This window comes from Fonsecaea pedrosoi, assembly GCF_000835455.1.
Source record: "Fonsecaea pedrosoi CBS 271.37 unplaced genomic scaffold supercont1.8, whole genome shotgun sequence".
Lineage (NCBI taxonomy): Eukaryota > Fungi > Ascomycota > Eurotiomycetes > Chaetothyriales > Herpotrichiellaceae > Fonsecaea > Fonsecaea pedrosoi.
This window is the reverse complement of record NW_013550608.1, coordinates 220,542-243,721: the sequence shown is the minus strand read 5'-3', so window position 1 is coordinate 243,721 and position 23,180 is coordinate 220,542. Positions and strand designations below refer to the sequence as shown.

The following is a 23,180-nucleotide window of genomic DNA, read 5'->3' as shown; positions in this document are numbered from 1 at the left end:
TTAGGGTTGGAATGCAGGATATAGGACACAAGGTATGCATACTGTCCTACCGAAGCCACGCCATGAGAATTTCCTTTATCAGAACATAAAATTAATTGAATAGTTGTTGGCAGTTCCTGGCTCCCTCTTTAGTGTATGTCCAATCACGTGGCATCCTCAATGTGACCCCGTTTAGTCATCGCAGGCATCATTTTTGATCTTGTGATCGCATTTTCCTTTCAACCACATCCCATCACCACCAAACACCTCATCCATAACATATCAATCTTGGTCCTTTTTTCAGGATCTCGTAGTCGCTCATCATCGCATGCCTCTATTGTGTGGAATGTCGAAATGGGAACCAAAACTCCTCAAAACGAACATCGTAGGAACGACGGTATGTGACCGCTCCTCTGACATCGCTCAAAGCACGTAGCCTAACGTGAGACTTCAAGGAGACTTGCCAAACTCGAATGAATCTTATGGCGTCGGCGGCGAGCCTCGAGGCTCTCACATGTCCAGAGACGGCGATGGGTGTCTCGGCGATGTGGGGGGAGGTGATGACGACGACGGCGATGGCGACAGCGATGCAGAGGCTGAGGCAACAACCCTGGGATCGCTAGAAGCGGCATTCTTGACTACCAATGGTGCAGACGCACAGAAGAAACGAAAGAAGCCCAAGAAGAAAAGCAAGAAGAAGAAGAAGAAAGTGCCGGCGCTGGCCCCTGTCGAGCAGTCGTCGCCACCGACAGTCTTGCTGAGCGACCTCTTCTCATCTGGCCAGTATCCCGAGGGCGAGATCCAGAGCTACACCGAAGCACGCACAGCCGCTGCTGAAGCGCGTCAGGAAGCTCGTTCCCATTGGCAAGACGATTCTTTCCTTCAGAACTACCGCAAGGCCGCCGAGGCGCACCGCCAAACTCGACAGTGGGTGCAAGAATGCGTGAAGCCGGGCCACACTCTCCTGGAGGTTGCGGAAGGCATCGAGAATAGTGTCAGGGCTCTACTTGGTCACACAGGACTGGAGCCTGGAGATAGCCTCAAGGCCGGCATGGGCTTCCCCACGGGACTCTGCCTCAACAATCAGGTCGCGCATTACACGCCCAGTCCGGGCCAGAAGGACGTCGTGCTCCAGCAAGACGACATCCTAACGGTCGACTTTGGTGTCCATATCAACGGCTGGATTGTCGACAGCGCCTTCACCATGGCCTTTGACCACACCCACGATGACCTCCTAGCCGCGGTTAAGGATGCCACTAATACGGGAATAAAGGTACGGGGCTCCTCTACATGGTATGCACTTGAGGGCTATGCCATGCCAGACTAACACATCCGCTCAAACAGACTGCCGGAGTCGACGTGCGCATCAGTGATGTGAGCGCTGCGATCCAAGAAGCCATGGAGAGCCACGAGGTGGAAATCCGTGGCAAGACGTTCCCCGTCAAGCCAGTGCGCAATCTCTCAGCCCATGACATCAAGCAGTACCGCATCCACGGCGGCAAGTCCATCCCTTTTGTGAAGAACTCGGACCAGACCAAGATGGAAGAGGGCGAGGTCTTTGCCATCGAGACATTTGGCACCACAGGCCGTGGCTATGTGGTGGACGATGTAGGTCATTCCCCATCTTCCACTCCCACCTTTTCCTCCTTCTCCGTGTCGTTTCATTTAAATCATTATGCGATGTAAAAAAAACAAAAACTCGTATTGACAGGTACCATCAGGTGGGAGTATATGGGTACGGGCTGAATCACGACGCACCGCTGTCGACACCTCTGTCCCTGGCCTCTGCGAGACGTCTGCACCGGACGATCCGCGAAAACTTTGGCACCATACCGTTCTGCCGTCGCTATCTCGAGCGACTCGGCGTCGAGAGGTATTTGGCCGGCGTGAGTCTATCCCTAACCTCCTCGTCGTCTTCATCTCTAGAGAACACAAACAGAAGTCGAAAACAGACTGCATTAATGACTTGACACTATTTACTCACTCGATAACCGTTGAATTAACTAACGCATATCGATAATCACCAGATGAACTCTCTCGTCTCCAACGGCATCGTCGAGTGCTATCTACCCCTGATGGACACTCCAGGCTCGTACTCTGCGCAGTTTGAACATGTAAGAACAAAGCATCACCCCGGACATCTTCTGTCTCTCTACAATCCCCCCGCCCCCCAAAAACGCACGCGCAAAAGACTCACGATAAGACTGACTCCTTTTTTGATCATGTCTGCAGACCATTCTCCTGCGCGAGACGCACAAAGAAGTCCTGAGTCGCGGAGATGACTACTGAACAAGTCAGTCACTCCATCCACTCCCATCAAGAGACCTTTGATGCTCTACCCATTTCTTTAACGCTACTGGTATGGGTCTAGGGGGAAACAACTCCAAGTGTGATGTTGTTTATCTTCCTTTTTTATGCGATATGTTTTGACGTTTCCCTTGGTGCTGGTTTTTTCCACCCTTGTCGGGGCTCTACGCACATCTGTGTACCTACCTGCCTGGGTGGTTTTTTCCCAGCACTGTGACGCGAATGCGAAGGGCAGTTGTGCTGTGATGTGTCTTGTGTGTTTTCAAGGCAACCCTGGCGTCCTACCTAGGTATATAGATTGGGGGTGTAAGTTCAAGAATACATTTCAGCCTCGATTTCCATGTGATTGGCATCCGTCTACTATGCTTCTGTAGAGGCCGATTGGAATCCAGGAGGATCGGTTCCCCACTTGACACGACAAACATAGGTTGATCAAGCCTGAACATCACTCCAGAAGTGGCCAGTGAGGGAACCCCCTCCCTCCCTCTGTCTCGATCCCTATCCAGTTTGTATACCTTTTGGCACGATAGCCTCGCTGGGCTTCACAGTACCACTGTGCTCGAACGCTCAAGAGGGGTTGGACGCTGCGCGACTGTGACAACAAGCCTTGTGCACCTTAACCTGCTATCGAGTCTCACATAAAACCCAGTCTTCACCAAGAAGGTCAATTTCTGCCGCCTTTCTCCTTCCGCACAGCCGGATACTCGTTTACTCGATGATTGGACCTGGAGATCAAATAGGATTTCAGTCTGTAAACAGTTCAGTCAGTCACAACATCTGCTTCTGTTTCCCCCATACGATACAAGCGGGCACGTGCGCTGCGTGCAACATAAAAAGGACGTAGGGTAGTCCAATCCGCCACGGATACTGCCAGGCCGCTCAACGACATCTTCCATATGAATGGGTGGTTACGGCGAGAACAAACCGCACCGAGAGCTGTCAACCGATTTCATGACAGCCAATCGCTTCTCCCTGCTCACTCAGGAGTTCCAACAGGTTCTGGAGAGGAGGGAATCGCCAGGCAGAACGGCGACTGCTCGTACCCTAGGTCCGCCGGGTCCAGCAGTTCCTTTCGCGTTTTCGACGGCGTTGCCAAAGACATACGTCAAACACATGCCAAAATCCCGGTCTGATAGGACCTTGGTGAAGGAAATCATTGCCTTCGCCAATCTCAAGGATATCCACGGAAAGCGGCTAGCCAATGCAGGCTTCTGGGTCAGCAAACAAACGACCGCCTCCTCCTCCTGGCGGCAGACTTAATCGACAGTGGCCTGAGGGTTTCAACAAGTTCGCTTACTGACTTTGGAAGCGTTCCCATCCTTCTCTCGTCGTGATTGGCAATGGTCAGTTCTGTCTTGAATTCGCGAGCCGTTTGAGGGTCTCCCGGGAGCGAACTCTTCTAGACCCTCTCCCTTTCACCAATCCTCCACTGTCTGAAGGTTCCTCGGATCTCGTAAAAAGTCTCTGTGAACGCGTGGTACAATATCTTCCCGCGCCATCATCCAGACTCGTGGGATATCGTGAACGACTGGCCCGAACCCCTGCGTCCAGCCACAGTGGCGACGTCAAATCCATGCCGATCTCTTCACCTGCGGAAAGATTTTCAAGTTTTGTGGCGCATTGCTTGTGGCGTCCAGTCGCACCACAGCGGTTCATTTGAAAAGCTCTAGACCTCGTACCCTCCTTGGCATGAACCTTCTGCTCGTACTCGTCTTGCGCGTCCTTTCCCATCTCGTTTGCGCACGCAACGTTACAGTCCAGATGGCTTCACCAAGGGGGCCGACGTCCAAATGTGATTGATGGAAAACCGTTGCCGTGCAGGGGAGGTGAATCTGTCTGGCCAGAAAACTGCAGTCTCAAACCATGTTAGTATAATGTCGCTTTTGGAATATCGTCAAGAATACTGGTCCGGGGCTCATTTGCCAAACCAACAGCCCCGGTCCTGGTATTTCGGGGAATATTCAAAGTCACCTGTGCAATTTCCAGACGAAATTTTCTTTGTCTCCGGTTCCTGGGATAGACTCCGAGGTGAGTGTGCGCATGTGCTATCATCTCAGCCTTCATTCATCATTCTCCAAACGTGCCTCGTTGGCGTTAAGGTGCCAAAAGAGGCATTTGATCAAAGGACTCCATGGCCAATTTGCATTGCTGTCTACGGAAAACGGCATGGCGAATAGCGTCTCCACGGTACAAAGACGTTGGTGGGGCACCAATTTTGTGCCACAGCTCGTTTCGGCTGCGGGCGTCCCGTAAGGCCCTCCCAAGAACCGATCTGGTGCCCCCGTCCACTTTTAGATGGGCCTCCCTCATGGTGGTGCCGCCCAAATTTGTTCCACCCGTGTTCCAGTGTCTCGAATCGAGATTGCCGGGGTCAGTCTTTCTGAGAGTCCACTCAAATCAATGCTGTTTCCTTTAGCCGACGTGCGTACCCGTAATAATTCTTCGTTGCATCTTGGAAACGTGAGTTGATGCCGTTCCGTGCCGGATTGATGGGAATGACCTCATCCTCTTTCGGACGCTGCTGGTCACTTCCCAATGCCAGCGCCAGGAAATCCGAGTCGGAGATTGAGGCGATAGCTGATGGGGACATGCTTGTGGAGGAGGCACTTGGGTGTTGGGTTGGATGACAGGCTGGGATGCAGGAGTTTCTCCAATGGCCCCAAGGATGACTGATTGGTTGTATGACGGGCTTTGCCATGGAGAATGACGAATAGTTTGTGAGATCCATTGTGGGATTGTCAAATGGTCACTTGATCATGAATCTCTCTTTTCGTGTGCCCGTTCTGTTTCATGTTGCAGAAGCCGCGGCCACGGTGGTTGGTCAGCGTGTAGAGACATGATGTAATTTCGGGAGCTGCATCGTGACGAATTTTGGCCGTGTTGCTTGAGGCGCTGTAGCGTGAGATTCAGATACTGGGCACTACGCAGCGGGCGGGTTGGGGCTGACCGCCTATCGACCGCTCTATCAGGTGCTCTTCCATCCCCAAAGGAGGGTTTTGAATTAGGTTGGGCATAGATGTGGTAGGAGCTTTCGGTGCTTGGGCGGTCGAAGACCCTGCCATGGTCATGCGGATCAAGGTTTCCATAGAGAAAGCCGTGGATAATTGTGTTATCAGTCTACCAGCGAAGCGTTTCTTGATCGTTTAGGCCTTTTGTCCCTCGCGGTGTACTACTGTACTGTATTGTACCGCTGTGTAAGCGGCCAGCCGAGGAGAAATACTACTCCATGAGTCAATGGTGGCGTCGTTGGCGGTAATTGGCCTGCTTCTCAAGACGGCTGCTGGGCGAAATCAACAAAGAGGAATGATCGACGGGAGGGAAGCAATGCTGATCTTCGAGGGCACGTGCGGGCGATCAACAGAGTTCATGCCTCCTAGAGCGATAGATTAGCATAAGCGATCTGATGATGATGATAGCGATGATCAGACATTCACCTGTGGCTGAAGATGGATGACTGACGAGCGTTTCACCTGTCCGCCGTGATCTCGCTCCAACAAAATAATATGGAGGAATATGGGGGAATTCAAGGTGAGCGGTTTTGTCAACCGAGATGGGAAACAGAGATGGGAAAATGAGAGGGGGCAAGCCACAGGTTGCTTGGTATGGTGGATGTCCGGCATCGGCAGATGCGCTGCTGACGAAGCCGCCTCTCTCCTCGCTTCCGTGCTGCTCAGGCTGCAATATCCGGCCCATTTTCCTTTTTTTTTTTGCCACAAAGGGAGCAGCCACAGCACTCGAGGAGACTACAGGCTGTAAAGCCACATCAAGGGAGGGAGGACGTGTGGCTGTGTGGCTGTGCAGTTGTGCGGTCGATCAGGTCGATCAATTCATCAGGACCTTGCATAGGAAGGGACTTCTGCCACAAACTTCCGGTATCATGGTAGGGATAAACCTGGCTCGAGGAGGTGAAGTGTTGAACGAGAAACAGCCAGTCAACAGGGTACAGGGAGATGAGGCCGACGATAGCAAGGGCAAGTTGAGGAAGGAGGAATGAGGGGGAAGACTGTGTGAGAGTGGAAGAGAAGTGAGAGAGGAGCAAGTGGCTAGAGGTGCATGATGGACGGGCCCTTGGCCTGAAACGCAGGAGAATTGGCCAGTCAGCGTCAAAGAGTGACGGGCAAGTCACCCACAAAGAAACCCCGAACCAGCCACGTAGTGGACATGGGCGGGCGTCCGTGAGCTTGAGGTGCCACTGGTGATGCCACCGCCCTGCCACCGCCTGCCACTGACTCCTACCGAACGCCACGTCTGGCTCTGCCGCTAAGCCTGTTCCAAGTGGCAGCTCCGTTCAGTGCTCCAATGGCCACCCCCAGTTGATCTCTTGTAGGCGTGGCTCAGTTCAGAGCTTTAGGCGCATTGGGTGGATCGCAGTGGAGTCCCCGTGTTTAGGCTTTGGGAATTAGGCTCCATGCTAAACATGGGCTTCGATGTTGCCTTACCAAGTACGCTGAACGGAGGCCCGTACCTGCTTCATTCTTTGCGCAGAGAAGCAAATCGACATCTCATCCCAATTTTTGTCCATGGGCCGCTAGAACCTCAAGTATCCACCCCTTGTTGCTTCATCCTTAGCACCCTTCAAAGCCCATCCTGGTGCCCCGGCCCCCCCAATCAGGGCTGCTAATCATGGTCCCGAGTGCCATGGCTGTGGCTAATTCCATCGCTGCTGTTGCTTCCGAGGCCCCATCCCTCCAGTACATCGTGATGACCACACCCCCGGTCCGTTCATTTTGACGAGACTGCGCTCCACCGCGTCCTATGTCCTACTCGTACGTGCACCTTACTACCTCACACCTCACACACAACTCACACCAAGCGTCCTTACATCTCAAACCCTCGTACCTCATCCGTTCACTCCGTCGATCTTTTTTGGGTGTCTATCTTTTTCTTCTTATTCTCTCGCCTGTCTTCATATTGCTCTCGAGAGCCCACTTTCTTCCGCCTAAGAGCACTGTCTGCCCTAGTGATCTCGATACAACTCCGTTCAGCCCCCATCCTCGATCAGACCTCTTGACGAAACGCGCATGCAACAGGGCGCAGCAACTTCGTCGAACCTCTTACATTCCTGGGTCTCCTGCAATCAGATCTTGTCCGAGCACGCTCGCCATTGAACTGATGCCCTCCGCCTGACTGCGGTCGGCTCTTACAAACCGTTCGACGCGCATCTGACCGGCTCCATGTCTTTGATTTGACCTCATTCTCTCCTGGTCCAAAAGCCTGAGACGCTGTCCCCGCTGCAAATGTTTCGCAATCGGTAAGTCTTTGCCTTTGGATCTATACCCGTTTCATCTCTTGTCCTCTAGGCGATACGGCAATACTGACGTGCATTTCGCCTTCTCAGGCGCAATACTCAGAAACCAGACGAGGAGTTGTACGCGGCCTTCAAGCAGAATTTCCCCGAAGTAGGGCCTGGGTCGACCTCTTCAGCTCTGCATGGGGAGGCCGGCGCTGCCCGCCGATCGTCAACTTTAAGCGAGGCTATCATAGATGAACCGTCGACATCTCAGCGGTATGTTTTGGATTTGTCTTACTTGAACCCACCAGTCCCTTCACTTGGGCCGTCTCAAGTGTCGTCTCCAACGTTGATACAATGTCTCCAACTCACGTCCCTTCAGGCCAAGGCGACGACCATGCCGACAACGCTGACTATTTCTCCAGAGCCTTTGAAGGCCAGCCACCCGAGGTGAAGGAACAGGATGCTACTCCTAAACCGTTCTCCGACGCCTGGCGGTTTACTCCTTCCCTCATGGATCCCAATTCTTATGCCTTCTCTGCCTTTGCCAACCAACCTCCGGGATACTACACTCCCACTCCTGGTGGCTTTGGAACTCTCTATCACCCTCAGGCGGGCGATCTTCACACGCCCGGTATGGGAATGAATACCCCTCTATCACTACCGCACTCTGTCCACGGGCTCCATGCCCAGGACCAGTTGATGCACCTCCAGCACTTCAATCCCCATCTTCTGCACCAACCTCACCCATTCCAGGATCCTTTCCATCCCCAGCAACCTCCTATCCATGTGCCCACGCAGCAACCACAGACATTCGCTCCTCAGCAGTTCCTGCAGCATCAGGACTCTGGCTATGTCGCGATGGACGAGACTCCCCATAAGACGACCCCCACGCACGCCGAGATCGGCATTGAGCAGCCCAACATCAATCAACCGATGCGACAGTCTATGTCCGGAAGCGTCGCTATGACCAGCCTACCCTCGGGGGAGAAGTTAGTATCTACCGGGTTCGTCTACACAACCTCTAATTTTGTTGGCAGATTTCGCTTTCACACCACCTTGAATGCTCCGACTGCCATGGTCCGGCACGCGGATGAGATCCCTATTACGTATCTCAACAAAGGCCAAGCTTACACCATGTCAATATGGGACACCACCCCTCCCATGCCACAAAACACCGTTCTCAAGTATCGGACTTACGTCCGAGTTTCCTTTGAGGACGAACAGCAACGGGCGCGACCGGGTGGATGTTGGCAGCTATGGAAGGAAGGCCGTGGATCGAATGAGGCGCATCAGCGAGGTGGGAGACTTTTGGCGGTGGAATTCGTGGACCAGAATCCAGGTGGGGAGGACGAGTTACGGAAACCCCAACTTCTACTCGAGAAAGCCTCATTTGATGGATTCGCCGTCACCTGGTCCCCAAATTCCATTAACGGAAGCCCCGATTGCTCCATATCAATCCGCTTCAATTTCCTGTCCACGGACTTTAGCCATTCGAAAGGAGTCAAGGGCATCCCGGTTCGACTTTGTGCTAAGACCGAATTGCTCACCCCTCAGACAAGCGCCAGTAACGAGCCAGAAGTATGCTATTCAAAAGTCAAGCTATTCCGTGATCATGGTGCAGAGCGCAAACTATCGAATGACGTTGCGCATGTAAAGAAAACGATCGACAAGCTCAAACAACAGATCGCCCAAGCTGAAGCAGGCCTGGGAAGTGCCGGAAAGAGAAGGAGAAGCAGTTCAATTGCAAAAGCATCAGCATCCAGACCTGGAAAAGTTGTGAAACACAAACGGACTTGGTCCGTTGACTCGGAAGCGGATGGTGTCAAATTTTCCGCGGAAGAAGACCTTCAAATGAAGCTAGTCAGCATGCAGGATATGTTTTCTTCGACAAGACCTGTCAGTGTTTTGTTTCTGCGTGGTGATGCAGAAGATGATCCTGATCTCCACCCGGTCAAACTTCCTGGAGATGATCCTGAAGGCAAAGAAATCGTGCGGACCGGTACATGGGAATCCAGACAGAGTGCATCTGATTCCCCCACGTCAAATCCTGCTTCACCATCTTCGAGCTCTGCATCACAGGCCACCCCAAAGAGAAAATTTTCCGACCTGCAACAGACCGCCATTCTGGAAGAGGGGGAAAGCGAGTACGGCTACGATCATAAAGGAGGTGACTCTGGGTCAAGACCAGTGAAGATCCTCAAACCAGAAGAGGCATCTGTTGCTGGACCGGATCTCTTTGCTGTTGATGTGGATAGCAGCTATCGGCCTCCTGTGGAAAGGCCCATTCGGCCAGGTAAGTGTCCTAATCAACCGCCAAAGTCGTCTTCTAATCAGGCCATAGTTGCGTGCTTTTACGTGCGCCAAAAAGACGCAGCGAAAGAATACTACCGTGCAATATACTTGTTGCAGCGCACCGTCAAGGATCTGGTCAACAACATTGCAGCAAAATTCCAGATCGACCCTCACAGAGTTACTCAGGTCACGCACGTCAATTCTCGCGGACTCCGCATCATCGTTGACGAGGACGTCGTCAGAGAACTCCCCGAGGGACAAGACATGATTGTTGAATTCACACCGCTCGACGCTGATCAGCCGGTAAAGCAAGAATTCATTGCACCCGCAGCCACAGAGGTGGTAGTCGACAGCGAGCTACCACTTACGGAGTCACTTGTCTCGGACCCGTTAGAAATGTGGTTGAACTATTGAAGATTTGTACACCAATCCCAGGACCCGGAAATTGCATGAGATACCCCCTGGCTTTCTTGATTCTATTTGTTTTGCATCACGAACACGACACACATTACGGCGGCAACCTTCGGAGCAGAGTTCGGGTTCACGCCATCGAACGAATCCGTTGATCTTTCTTGATACCCTTTTTAATGGCGAAATGCCGTATCCGAACTCGGGCTCTGGACCGCCTACACCCCCTGCTGAGAATTGTATATTTGGCAACAACGGATGGAGGACGGCTTGCGGTCATTTCTCCGACTGGATTTCTTGCGACTTTTTTTTTGATGCTTTTGTTTCACTTCAGTACAACGAAGGACGATTCGAACGAAGGGATGATATACGGGTCCCCGAGCGAGGTCCGACCATTATTTTTCACGAGAAACATGACTTTTCGAGATACCCATATTACTGGATTTTTCGTTTGTTGGAAACAATGATACCCAAGCGTGACTTCTACTAGAGGTCGTTATCAACACCCATGTATCGACCAACTAATTGATTACACAATTCAACTCTGAGATCTCATCAATTCTTTGCCAACAGGCTACCTTTGATGTCGGATCTATGTCTTGAGATTCGACAAGCACGGCGAAGTTTTCGCAAGCGCAAACACAACACGGGGATTTTTGAAATTCAGCATGGATGGTAGGCTGCAAGGGGCGGTGGTCGAAGGGAGGCTCAGACCGACAAAATTTAGTGGTTCCCGTTCTGCAGGAACGGCATCCCGTGGATTCTGGGCGAGGGGGGACGCAGGAACCAACAACACTTTTTGCACCACGGGCAGTTTGCCAATGACTCCACGTTCCAGAGCCGGATCTCCAATGTCGGCAAATGGTGGAGGGAATGACGACCGTGTGGCCGGATTCGAAGGAAGAAGTGATTATCTGCCACGGGCAGTGGCAGTGTTTCAGGCAATAGTGACAGCAAGAATAGCCAGGTTGAGCAGGCATATCATGGGTTCCGAAGATAGAAATCAGCTGACCAGCTGATCTTTTGCTCGGCTAGGCTGGTGTCTAGAGATATCCGGTACTTGGAACATGCATGAGGCTAGTGCACTCGCATGCACTCTCTACACCAATGCAGATGCCGTCCTGGCTGTTGACCAACTCAAGTCTGAAAGACTCTGATCATCTAGACTCCCTCGAGTGAGTCAAGAATAGCTCGGTTCACGAGAGATGAGCGGGCCACGTCAGCCTCAGGCCATTGTTCGAAGCAATTTGGCGCTGGTGACTCTAGCGGAACTAGGGGCGGTTGGCCACGAGTGTGAGGCAGAGCAGCGATCGTGACCTCAACGGCGGGACAAGAGCCATACAGGACAAGAAGACGATCAGGGAAGACGTCGCAGTGGGGCCAACCGGATGAAGAGACCGAGGCCGGACGGTCTTGGCTGCATCGATACTCTGAGCTAACGTCCGGCTAGGATCGAAGAGTTGCCGATGGAGTAGTGAGAGGAGTTGGAAAAAGTGCCATCTTCACCGCTACCAATCTCCCGTGAGAAAATGCCATCAGGAGCTTACTGATAAGCGAAGAGCCCTCTCCTGCTGGCACTCCGCAACTCGCCTGCAGAGATAATCCAGTATTGAGGAGATGGGGAAACGAGAAAAAGAGTACTGCCCAGCCACCAGATTTTTCAAGGCTACGAAGCGGTCGCCAGCACAGAGTGAGAAGCTAATAAGATCGGGGAAATGATCAGGACGTGAGACATGCCCGAAGTAAGCGAGCGAGTCTTGTGTCTGAGAACGTAGCATTGACAGATAACGGCTAGAGAGTGAGCATCTCGATGATTGTCAATGATTGTCAGGGTTGGGCTGACACGCTTATACAAGGGCGGGATGTTGATGTGGCGTATACAGCCTGGCATATGACGTAATGACTGAGAACGTATTCCAAAGCACCGCCACATATGGCGCCACAGTCACATGTAATCACGTGTATGCATACGCCACGATATACTCTCTATCTCAACCTCCAACTGCCTCATCCTCCCCTAAATCTTTCTACAAGTCCTTGGAATCATGCTGTCCGCGCTGTCATTCTCGTATGAGAACATGGAGGCTCTCTGTCGATCACAGTACAGTCTTATGGCGACCCCTTTGTCACGCAGTAGTAGCTGTGGGTTGTTCTTCATCGACTGGCTTCATCAAAGCCGCCTCTCTTTGTTGAATTTTCTTGTCAACCAGGCTTGACGTCTCACATGTTTTGTTCCTCGATTCTATCATTGTCTCCTCGCGTCGCATGAATAGCCAGGAACAATGCAGTTGCGGTTTGTTCATGGTGTTCTTTGAACTCCCATTCACTTAAGGTCTGGTCAATAGATTCCCATGTAAGAATTGGGACTGGTGAATTCAGCCATTCCTTTCGCTCTCACTATACTGCCACACCCACTACAAGCCCAAAGTCACTAGAAGATAAAAAGTTTTGTATTTTGTCACAGCCATCTTTTGTGCTTCACCGTTCCATCACTGTCGACAAACACCCATCAGTTCTACGGTGAATCAAAATGGTGAACCATTACTCAGTGCTTGGTGTCTCTTGTGACGCTACGTACCAACAGATCAAAGCATCTTACAACAAACTAGTTCTCCAAGCTCACCCTGATAAAGGAGGATCCCAGGAGACTTTTATCCAAATCCAGACAGCATGGGAAGTCCTTAGAGATCCTACCACTCGTGCAAAGTATGACCGAAAGTGCCACAACACAGCTAACCAGAAGACACAAAACCCTCAACGCCATGGGAAAGATCAGACAGGATCAAGAGCCCAGACTCCCCGGGATCAATCCCATAGCGGCTTCCGTCACCACGACTCACCGCCCGGTCGACAATCTGCTCACCCAGGATATAGCCCCAAGACAAGACCCAACGCCAATTCCTGGAACGACTATCGTGACTCTGCGGCAGGTTCCGCATACAACAGCTATTATGGGTCGTCCGCCCGCTCCACAAACGACAGTGACCCAAGGCCGAGGGCTTCAAGCACATCAAGGCCAGAGGATGCTTCACGCCACCAGCCTCGCGAGGGCCAGTCCAATCACCGTTCTTCATACTCCTATTCGAGACCACAAGGCTACAACACTTCTCCTCGACCCAACCCGCGATCCCCATCTCCGCCCCCAGCGACGCCGACCGAACTCGATCTGAAGACTGTCAAGGCCCTGGCTGACCAGGCGTCTCGAAATCTCACACGCTACAAACAACTCATCAACACGCTGCGCTCGTCGACCAGGAGTCGCCCGCTTTCGGAAGAAATTCAAATCAAGCTAGAGCATGTACACCTCTTCCTCCAGAATCGAGAGCTGCGACTGAATCAAAGAGTCGCCGATATCAGATTGTACAACATCAACCTTCGCACCAAGACTCCTTCGGAGATGATGGAGCCATTCTTTGTGTCCCTGTGGGAGACTATTGTGGAGGACGACAAGGAGACGGTGTCCGACGTGAACATGTCAATATCAAGAGTCTTAACGGACACAAATCAATGGCTGCGTAGGAGTAGGGTGCTGGAGACACGTGGCCTCGACGTCACTGAGGAGGACAAAGCCGCCCTAGACTTAAAAGCGAGTACTGAAGCGTTGGAACGACTGTTGACAAAGGTGCTACTCTCAGCGCCCGGGGTTGGGCCACCGCGATCGTATTGAGTGGCGTGCGCTAGGAGAGTAGCAAGAGTTGGTATGGAGGGCGTTTGGGATGGCTACAAAACGGCAGCTTTCCGCGTGCAACGGTGAGGCAGATATGAGATATGTGACAAAAGGTGAAGAAAGGGAAAATTCACAAGTACAATCCCTGCCGGTTTCGGCTGGCGGTACGCTTCTCACATCAAGCACAGGGACTCTCTTCCAACTACCGTGAGTCAAGTGATCGATGTCGACAAACCCCGTCCAAAGCATACCGCGATCCAGAGGAAGGTCGAGAACAGTCGCCGCCCCGCCGCCATGGAGAAGTGATCGACAACGTGCATATGCTTCATGGTGTGGCTGTGCAGAAATTCCACAAGACCCCTCCTACTGCACCCCTACCGCGTCTACCCGACAAGAGTCGAGACGATAACGACATGGTGTGCTGGTGATTCGCCATGTTCTCTTTCCCCCCTGGTCGCCCCTGCACCCCATACCTCCTCCCTCCCCTTGCATATGCCGCACAAAAAGGTTCACACACAGTTTTTGAACTTTCGCGCAAAGTCTCTCAGCACTAAACAATGCAGGGTCCGATGTCTCTCCCCCCCCTGTGCTCTTCCCCCTGTTAGCCCTTCGTCCGGTCTAGACACCAGCTCTTAACCTTGTTCATATATATCCTACTTTTAAAAAAGGGGTCAGAAAGGCTAATATTAGATATTCTCTGCATCCAATAGAGCCTGCGAAACCGCTAGCGTCGTACTGTATGTTCTTTTGGTGCAAAAGACAGATCCTCTCACTTGATACTCGCGAGATACTCGTTCGTCACGGAGGTTTTCTCCGCAGAGGCGTGAGACCCTAGATAGGCCGAGAGGCTACATGGATCCTCACACGTTACCCATACCCCCCTGGTTGCCCCGTTCTATTTCTACGCTGTACATACCACATATCGATCTGGAGAGCTGGAGAGCTGGAGAGCTGGAGAGCTGGAGACTAACGCCACAGGGAGAAAAGATTTCATAGGGAAGAAAGCCTGGGAGAAAACGAATCAGCAAATATACACGATAGATTCTTTTACGCCGTTGAAATCCTCCGTGCTGAGTGACTACTTTACCAAACAACAAAGACGAGGATGATAGATTTACACTTATCGAGAACATACCGAGATGGCTAATTCGAAGCACTTTTCCCCTTGTTCCCCAAAGGAGAGGGCATATATCTACCATTAATCATGAATATCATTATTGCTATTGGTGCTATCATCATAAAGCCCCTGGCTGCGGCTTTTCCCGATCATCCTGTTGTTTGAAGTCCCGCTCGAGATGCACCCTGCCTCTTCCCAGCACCGAGCAAGCCAGATTCTAACAATCGTCAGGCTAGGATGACATTCTCCTTGGTCACCGACAATACCCATATAAGAAGAAGAATGTGTTTCGACCTGAAAGTGCTGCAGGGTGTGCCCAAAGAGACTGTTTTTGTGTCGACAGAAACCCCCCATGATTTGTTCGTAGCAGTTCGTTCGTAGCAGTCCGGCTTAAGTATATCGATTCCGAATGCGACTTTGCCATCCACTTCGTTTTGAGCGCCAGTGTTTTCACCAAGGTCATAAAACTCTGCGTTCGTGATGGCGATAACTTGACCACCCTCGTGGCCTATCACACATCTAGTGCAGCCGTGCCCAAACTGTTCATCTCATGTGGCACCTGGGAAAGTCAACCAAGGCGATGGATTAAAAAATCCGTCGGTTCTATCAGAGCGCGCGCTTCCAGCTCAAACGAGTTAGGATTGTTCTAGGGATCGTTTGACGCTGACGCCGTCGGCTGTTTTGTTCGCTTCTAGCGATTCGAGGTAGTTGTAAACACGCGGAACTCTTCCATCTCGGTCAATCACGGCCCATTGCTTCGAATACTTGACCTGAACAAACGAAAGCTGCATCATGAGAATGTCGATGGCTCGAGGACTTGTATCCTCTTCAGGCTGCTCCATCTCTGTGAAGATCTGTTCGTGGACCATCTCTACATCACAATATAGCCGCAGTGATGCAGGAAGGCTCTTCCCCGCGGTGCGCTGTTTGAGCAAGGCTTCCGATAACCCATCCAGGTCGATGTCTTCGGTCTCAGACACGAGAAATATGTCCTTGAGGCTAGCAGGCAGCTTATCGAGGGCATTCATCGGGCACCACAAGAAATCGGCCACAAGGCCCTGTCTATACGGTCTGAAGGCACTGGTGTTCGTTGCGTGGATGGTGAGCTTTTTTAGCGAGCTCAACCGGGAAAAGTCGAATGAATCATTCAATACCCCAGACTCGAACCTCGAACCGTCCCGGAATGTCAGTCCAAGAGATATTAGATTTGGCTGAAAGCGGATGAGGAGCTCGACAGCTTGCAGAAGGAGGCGATAACCTTCTACTTCAGTGGAACGATCGTAGTTGTGATGAACCTGCGGAGTGATTTCAAACGTAGCCAGCGAGCGAGGAATACCAAGAATGGCGGCGAGGGTGGGCTGGTCGAGCCGACACATGGAAAGCTTGAGCCTCTCAAGAGCTGTGGAGTGCATGGGAATGGAATCCAGTCCGAGTTGACGAAGATCGGAGCATTCGAGAGTCAGGTCGATAAGTCGCTGCGCACCCAGCAGAGGTAGAATCAATGGCCGTTGTAGTCTGGGTTGCAAGAGCCAAAGCGTGGCATAGCAGTATCGCAGCTTGTCGAAATTGAACGATCCGAACTGAGAAGCCAGTTCTGTTTCCCATCCCATGACCTGGTTCCTGAGGGCCAAAATTGCCAGGGTATTGCATTGCTGGATGCACAAATGTTCCAGGTTGGGGCATAGCGAGGCAATCTCTGCCAACTCTTGGAGGAAGCTATCCGTTTCTACCAAATCTCGGTAGTCCGGCCCAAATTCCAGAAACCGGACATAGAGATACCGGCGCGGATGGCGACTCAGAAATTCCTTGATTCGGCTGCATTTCGAGAGACAATGGATCGAGAGATGTCTCCACCAGAGAGGATCACATACACGGAATGCCTCACTGCATGTCGCGCGAAAAGCCTTGACTGCGTTGCCCTTGATATGATGCGTTGGTAGCCACTCGACAATTTCTGCGAGGACCTCATCTGGGAGGTCGAGGAGGACGAGTCTTTGGCCTTCTTTATATCCCGCCATGGCTTCAAGGGTATCTAGTCGGGATAGGTAGGGGCAGAGACATTGAGGGCACACTGGGCAGTGGTGAAGACGGGGCGGCGGTAGTCCAACTCCTGACCAGATGGCGGCCAGCAGCAATGGCTGTCGGGGTGGTGGTGGTTGAGACAGAGCGCATACCTCGTACAGTGCTTCCGTACATTGAAATAGAAATGGTGGGGAGGGATTAACGGAATGAGTTGGGCGAGGAAGCAGCAGATCCTCAACTCCGCCAATAAGAGATCAGTTGCCGCTTTTACTCTCGTGGAGTCATGAAGCGGGAAATTCTTTCTTGGAATGCCTCGCCGCCTTAATCTTAAAACCTGCGTTCGTTCCTCAATGGACGTCAAGTCTACCTAGCTTCGCACCCTCGCACGACACAGAAGACTCTCATCTCACCAAGCCATACTGGATGCATTGCTCCTACTCTGCTATAGAATGGTTCGGCCGAGAAGCGACGAATCGGAGATAGTACCTGGACGATCCTGCGAGGATTTCCCCCCAAAGCGATACACGCGAGGTGACACCGCTTCGGCCGAAGTAACAATGCTGGAGCATGGATCAGATGGGAACACAATACCAGTGCAAGTCTTACCTATATAAATGACGGGCAGCATGGCTCCAGAGCCTCCTGTCAGACAGACCTTTGAGCTCTACCTCACTTTTGTAAGATTTTGACCCTTTGTCCATCAAATCGATTCGCATCATGTCCGGAACGTTGGCTGTTGTTAGCCAATCTGGCAGTTCGATCAGTTTTTTCGACCTTAGGTCGGGCGAGAGGACTGCATACATGCCGAACCTCATCCCAGAACCGCATGAGCTGGTGTTTGATGGCAAGCGAAAGGTCATGTACTGCAGCCACGCCTACCATCATGGACACTTCTGGTCTCACGGAGACAATGGCCACCAGATCTCGGTTATTGACCCGGACAAGAAAGAGGTGATCGGTGTTATTGAAACAAAGCCGGCACTTGGTCCTCATGGTCTAGTTCTTGACGCAGAGAGAGACATCCTGTGGTACAGCTATGAGGAGCACGAAACCGGATCGAGCGGAGGAATAGTTGGGATCAACCTCGAAACTCGCAAAGTCATCAAACAAGTCGGGAGCTCGACCAAGACGCATTGGTTCGTGGTGACCCCTGACGGCAAAAAGGCCTTCACCTGTAACAAAACAGCGCCTTTCATCTCGGTCCTTGACTTGGAGAACCAACAGATGATTGGCAGGATCGAGACGCCTAGGGGAACAGAGGAGTGTTCCATCTCCCTTGACGGTAAACACGCCTACTTTCCAACACCCGGCACTCAGTTGGGCAAGGCTCAAGAGAACCCCGAAGTTCTGGTCATCGACACTGCGACGGACAAGATCGTTTCCAGGATTCCATTGGACTACCCGGCCCAGTCAACATATGTTACAGGAAACGGAAAGATTTTTGTGGGCGAGTATCTGTCTCCTGATGGCTCGGCCATAGAGGGCAGGCTGGCAGTGTATGATCCTGACTCACTGACCCTGGTTGGCGCGACCAAGATAGGGGGCATGCCATTAACTCTGCGTGCTTCTGCAGATGGCGAGCTCGGATTCACCGCGAATATCCTCGCTGGGACAGTGTCCGTGATCAAGATGTCAGGAATGGAGGTTCTCAAGGAGCTTGTGGTGGACACGGAGCGGAGCAAATCCTCAAATTTGTGTCAGGGCGCTCATGGCATGGTTTATTTCCCATGAAGCTGCCGTGCCAGGCGACACTGGAGGCATGCCATCGGCACTACCATTCTCTGAGTCTATACACCTTTGACGCCAGATATATTTACACAGATAACCTCGAACATTCCCGCGTCGTCGATTCTCGCTTTGTCGTTTGCAATTTATGATTTCCCACCGGCCATCTTGTTCACAGTCCCGCCAATCGCGCCGTCTTCCTTGAACATGCCCCCAACCATTCCATTCTGATCCAACGGACCTCCAATCTTTTGTGCTGTGCCACCAATCGCACCACTGGATTTTTGTCAAATGTTAGAGGTTTGCATCGCTCGAGAGGCTGCGAACCCAGCGTGGTTCACTCACTCTGCCGTGAATTGCTTGCCGACCGAACCCTCAGCGCTCAGCATCGGGGCCTATAGCAAATAGAAATGGCACTGTCAGTACAGCAATTGAAGACTCCGGACTTGGGAGGAACAGGAGAGAGGGAAGCATCGGGTCAAACGACGCGGGAAAAGCGTCCAGCCACAGTTCCACCTCTTTTTATCATTGACTCACCTTAGCACCCGGGGCAGGATTGTACTGCATGACGGGGTTATTGTGTGGATGTTCCTCCTTGGACGTGGGTCCTTGTCCCATGAACTTGGAGGTGTCGGTCTGACCCTTGGTGATGTTGGGCGTCATCTTTGCTCGTAGGCTAAGCTGTCAGGGGTAGAGAAAAGCAAGTAGTCAACAGTTTCCACGATTTGCGATCGCTGTATCAGGAGTGTAAAAATTTGGTAGATGAAAGAAGTCAGGTCTAGTAAGATGGGCATTAGATGGTGGCAGTATGGAGACAGCCGGTGACACAGAATGATGACATTGCGTCATTGACTGCGATCAAGTCTGGCTCCTCGTCACCGACGAGATCATACAATGGCAATATTGAAGGAAGCGTCATCACATGCTCTACGGTGGATGGAAGACTGTGCCGCCCTCGTTGATCATCGACCAATCAATGGCCACGTTAATGTTTTGTTACCAAAACTGGTAACGCCAACTCTCAACTGGCTGGCCGATGTTGACAATTTCAAAGCGACTCAAAGCACGAGATGCAGCTTACAACAAATGGTTCGCAGGGACTTTTAAAGGCGTGCATCGACATTTGGCTCCTAGTTGGCAAGATCCCAGATGTGGTGCCGCACACTTTCACTATGACATTTTTTAGGTCTTTATCCAATCATGAAATCATCTCGCCGCTGTTTTCTCCACCCCAAAGAGAGAGAGAGAGAGAGAGTTGATTTGTCCAGGCACATTCTTCTCCAGGGGTACGGAAGATTGGCCTAAGAAATCAACTAGCAGATAGCATGCGTCTTCCCATGTTTGCCCTGCAGAGAGTGATTCTCGTCTTTGTAAGCCGCGACATTGCGACCGTTTCTTCCAGTCTTGGTGTGATGCTTCTTCACGTGTCTGCCAATGGTCAGGATACCTGGAAAGGCAGAACGAAGTTAGAGGGTACAACGTACTCTTGGTAACGCTCCATGGTCTTCTTGTCCATCTCTCCAAGCACTTGCAGTGCCATCTTAATATCGGTGACCAGGGCATCGCAGCGCTGCTTGCTGAAGTCTTCGCGGACCACAACACGCATCAGTTTGAGGCTCTCGCTGTGAGGGGCCATTGTGTAGGCAGGAATAATCCATCCACGTTCTCGAAGCTGGTGGGCAATGGCAAATTCGTCAAACATCTGCTCATTGTCCGGGTCGAGACGGAATGCAACCACGGGAAGGGATCGGCCTCCACCAGGGGACATGATGATGAACCCTAGGGCTCTGAGCTGAGCAGCCAAATAGTCTGAGGTGCGTGTTAGATTGAGCATGATACTACGATAACCTCTCTTGCCAAGTCGGATCATTTGATAGTACTGGCCAATGACGTGGCTAGCTCCTTTGCTGAAGTTCAAGGTAAAAGAAGCCTGGTCGGCGCCGAGATAGTTGATGTTGAAGACGAGTTCTTTGGGCAAGTACTCGGGTGATCTCCAGACAACCCAACCGACACCAGGGTAGACCAAACCATATTTGTGACCGGAGACATTGATGCTGACAACCTTCTCCAGGCGGAAGTCCCAGACCAGGTTGGGATTGACGAATGGAGCGACAAAGCCGCCGGATGCTGCATCCACGTGAATCGGGCAGTCAATGTCTCTCTCCACGAGCAGGTCGTTGATCATCTGGGTGTCCTCGTACTCGCCAGTATAGGTCAGCCCGAGAATCGTACAAATGCCGATCGTATTCTCGTCGATCAGGTTGACAGCCTCTTCTGGGTCAATGACATAGCGGTCCTCGGTACAGTACACGTATTTCTCCTCAACGTCAAAGTACCGAGCCGCCTTTTCCCAGCACACCTGGACAGCGCTGTTCATGACCAGGTTGGGTCTTGAGAAATCCTTCCCTTCGGCTTTACGCTTGTTTGCCCACCTCTTCTTCATGGCAAGGACAGCCAGCATGATGGCCTCGCTTGACCCGATTGTGGAGGTTCCCATTGCGTTCTTCCCGCCTTCAGTCTCGGGGGCGTTGAAGAGACGTGCAATCATGTTGACACACCGGTTTTGAATCTCGGCCGACTGGGGGTATTCCTCGTAGTCAATGAAGTTCTTGGAAAAGGCATCGGTCATGAGCTTCTCGGCTTCATCTTCCTGATTACAGACGGTAAGTCAGCGCTCAAGTTTACATAACGTGGCATCTGGAAACGTACCATGAATGTTGTGACAAAGCTGGCCAAGCTAGTGACAGAGTCTTGTCAACTTCAACCTTGGAGCTCCGTGGCTGTTCAACAACTCACTTCAACATAGGGTTGCCGTCAAGACTAAGCTCATCTTTGATCATACGATATGCGATCTCTTTTGGCATCTCCTTCTCAGGGATCTCGTCGGAGGGGAGATCCTCCGCAGCAAAGCGGGAACCGTAAACAGAAGTGGAGAACTCATCTTCCCCGGGAGGTTCGAGAGAGATGTGCTCGAGGCCAGGAACCACTGAAGCCCGACGTTTTGGGGGTCCGAATTCACTACGGTGGCCTTTATTAGGATCACTCGTCACTTGGGCTAGGTGAACCATGTTGATTTCTAGTTTCTCTGAGAGGAACAAAGTCTCGAAGGAAAGATGTAATATGGAGATGAGGAAAAAATGGAGAGTATTGGGAGGAAAGGAAAACTGTCGTGGTTATAACTCGCAATATACCGTTCGACAGTAGGCAAAGCGGTGAGGAAGAAGAAAAGATAATCGAGGATTGACGAGCGAAAGAGACAGTCAAGCCGTGCAGGATTTCGTTCTGGCAGCTGGGGTCGACAACGCAGCTGAGGTGCAAGAAACAAGAAGTGACAGGTTCGATGATTGGATGAGCAGGAAGCTCAGGCTCTCATCGCATTCCTGAACTGTCGTCAGGGCATGACGAAGCTCTGGTAGCTCCAGGGAAGTTCGGGTCGTCTCTGCAGATGACTGAGAGACGGATGGGATGATGAGAGCAAGTTCCTACAATTTGGGTGACAATTGGATGGAAAAGGTGGTGTGCACAGTGGGGTGGAGTTGAAGAAACGCGTACAAGGCGGGGACAGCGAGCCAACAAGCTCAGCACGCCCAGGTACTGACCGAGCTTTGTACCTAGGTAGTTAGGCTACCTGACTAAGTCCTTAATGGAGCCCAATTAGGTGTCTGCGGTGCCACCACATTTCAGGTGCTGCCAGAAAATTGGGAGCGCTCGCTCATGAGATACACACCACTCGTGCCCTCCTCCTCCTCTTCCTCCTGCGCCCCTCTTTTTCCACAGGACAATCAATCAGGCCTAATGATACCCAAAGATCATCCTCGACCACAGCTACACCCACGGGACCTAGCGAGCTTGACATTGCTTGGTTGTTCATCCCTCCTCGACCCTTGCTCAGATGCAGTAGCTCCTAGCGACTTCCTTCCGATCCAGGTGCCTCGCTTGATCTCTGGCACCATGGCCTGTTCATCCTCCCGCCCCTCCAATTTTGCCATGTTTTGAACACCGAGGCGCTCAATGTGATCGGCCAATAAGGTCGGAGGCTGTTCAAGTGGTCATCGATTTAATGTGCGTGGCATAATAGCTAATCAAGTGGTACAGTCGCACATATGGGTGGCATAGTCGTTACGAAACTTCCCACCCCATTAGGTAGAACCATACCGGGCCGGTCAATATCTGCCCCATACACCCTCATGCCATGGCTTCTTCTACCCAAACCAGCCTTTCCGACATCCTCCGCCCCGTTTGGCTCCGCTCATTATTGGGATCGTTAAACGGACATCATTCAGCCAAGCTCGTGGTGGAGGAAATTGAACCAAGATGATGGAACTTGGCAGTGGAAAGTCAAACGTGGAGAAGTGCCGACGGTGCTGGTGGTGCAGGCTGCGCTGCCCGTGGCAAAATATCCAAAAGTGTAAACTGATAAACTCGTCGAC

General features: G+C 51.9%; 9 protein-coding genes across 9 annotated transcripts; 5 read left to right on the top strand and 4 right to left on the bottom strand.

Moving 5' to 3' along the window:
- Positions 1–333: 333 nt before the first annotated feature.
- On the top strand, positions 334–2,268 carry Z517_11394 (methionine aminopeptidase 2-1; the record flags this gene model as incomplete). Its single annotated transcript, XM_013422978.1, has 6 exons — positions 334–376; positions 435–1,252; positions 1,324–1,587; positions 1,701–1,865; positions 2,007–2,093; positions 2,212–2,268. 6 exons carry the CDS (start codon positions 334–336, stop codon positions 2,266–2,268), a joined length of 1,434 nt encoding a protein of 477 aa, XP_013278432.1.
- Positions 2,269–3,186: 918 nt separating this feature from the next.
- Positions 3,187–3,546, top strand: Z517_11393 (uncharacterized protein; the record flags this gene model as incomplete). The annotated part of the gene is made up of 1 exon (XM_013422977.1): positions 3,187–3,546. The coding sequence occupies one exon, from the start codon at positions 3,187–3,189 to the stop codon at positions 3,544–3,546; it is 360 nt and encodes a 119-aa protein (XP_013278431.1).
- Positions 3,547–4,380: 834 nt separating this feature from the next.
- On the bottom strand, positions 4,381–4,876 carry Z517_11392 (uncharacterized protein; the record flags this gene model as incomplete). The annotated part of the gene is made up of 2 exons (XM_013422976.1): positions 4,381–4,666; positions 4,716–4,876. 2 exons carry the CDS (start codon positions 4,874–4,876, stop codon positions 4,381–4,383), a joined length of 447 nt encoding a protein of 148 aa, XP_013278430.1.
- Positions 4,877–7,523: 2,647 nt separating this feature from the next.
- On the top strand, positions 7,524–10,225 carry Z517_11391 (uncharacterized protein; the record flags this gene model as incomplete). Its single annotated transcript, XM_013422975.1, has 5 exons — positions 7,524–7,537; positions 7,625–7,792; positions 7,942–8,508; positions 8,557–9,812; positions 9,861–10,225. The coding sequence occupies 5 exons, from the start codon at positions 7,524–7,526 to the stop codon at positions 10,223–10,225; spliced, it is 2,370 nt and encodes a 789-aa protein (XP_013278429.1).
- Positions 10,226–12,749: 2,524 nt separating this feature from the next.
- Z517_11390 (uncharacterized protein) lies at positions 12,750–13,886 on the top strand (the record flags this gene model as incomplete). The annotated part of the gene is made up of 1 exon (XM_013422974.1): positions 12,750–13,886. One exon carries the CDS (start codon positions 12,750–12,752, stop codon positions 13,884–13,886), a length of 1,137 nt encoding a protein of 378 aa, XP_013278428.1.
- Positions 13,887–15,638: 1,752 nt separating this feature from the next.
- Z517_11389 (uncharacterized protein) lies at positions 15,639–17,021 on the bottom strand (the record flags this gene model as incomplete). The annotated part of the gene is made up of 1 exon (XM_013422973.1): positions 15,639–17,021. The coding sequence occupies one exon, from the start codon at positions 17,019–17,021 to the stop codon at positions 15,639–15,641; it is 1,383 nt and encodes a 460-aa protein (XP_013278427.1).
- Positions 17,022–17,742: 721 nt separating this feature from the next.
- On the top strand, positions 17,743–18,756 carry Z517_11388 (uncharacterized protein; the record flags this gene model as incomplete). The annotated part of the gene is made up of 1 exon (XM_013422972.1): positions 17,743–18,756. The coding sequence occupies one exon, from the start codon at positions 17,743–17,745 to the stop codon at positions 18,754–18,756; it is 1,014 nt and encodes a 337-aa protein (XP_013278426.1).
- Positions 18,757–18,896: 140 nt separating this feature from the next.
- On the bottom strand, positions 18,897–19,413 carry Z517_11387 (uncharacterized protein; the record flags this gene model as incomplete). The annotated part of the gene is made up of 3 exons (XM_013422971.1): positions 18,897–19,026; positions 19,096–19,145; positions 19,288–19,413. 3 exons carry the CDS (start codon positions 19,411–19,413, stop codon positions 18,897–18,899), a joined length of 306 nt encoding a protein of 101 aa, XP_013278425.1.
- Positions 19,414–20,063: 650 nt separating this feature from the next.
- Z517_11386 (glutamate decarboxylase) lies at positions 20,064–21,818 on the bottom strand (the record flags this gene model as incomplete). The annotated part of the gene is made up of 4 exons (XM_013422970.1): positions 20,064–20,178; positions 20,235–21,400; positions 21,460–21,487; positions 21,547–21,818. The coding sequence occupies 4 exons, from the start codon at positions 21,816–21,818 to the stop codon at positions 20,064–20,066; spliced, it is 1,581 nt and encodes a 526-aa protein (XP_013278424.1).
- Positions 21,819–23,180: the final 1,362 nt, after the last annotated feature.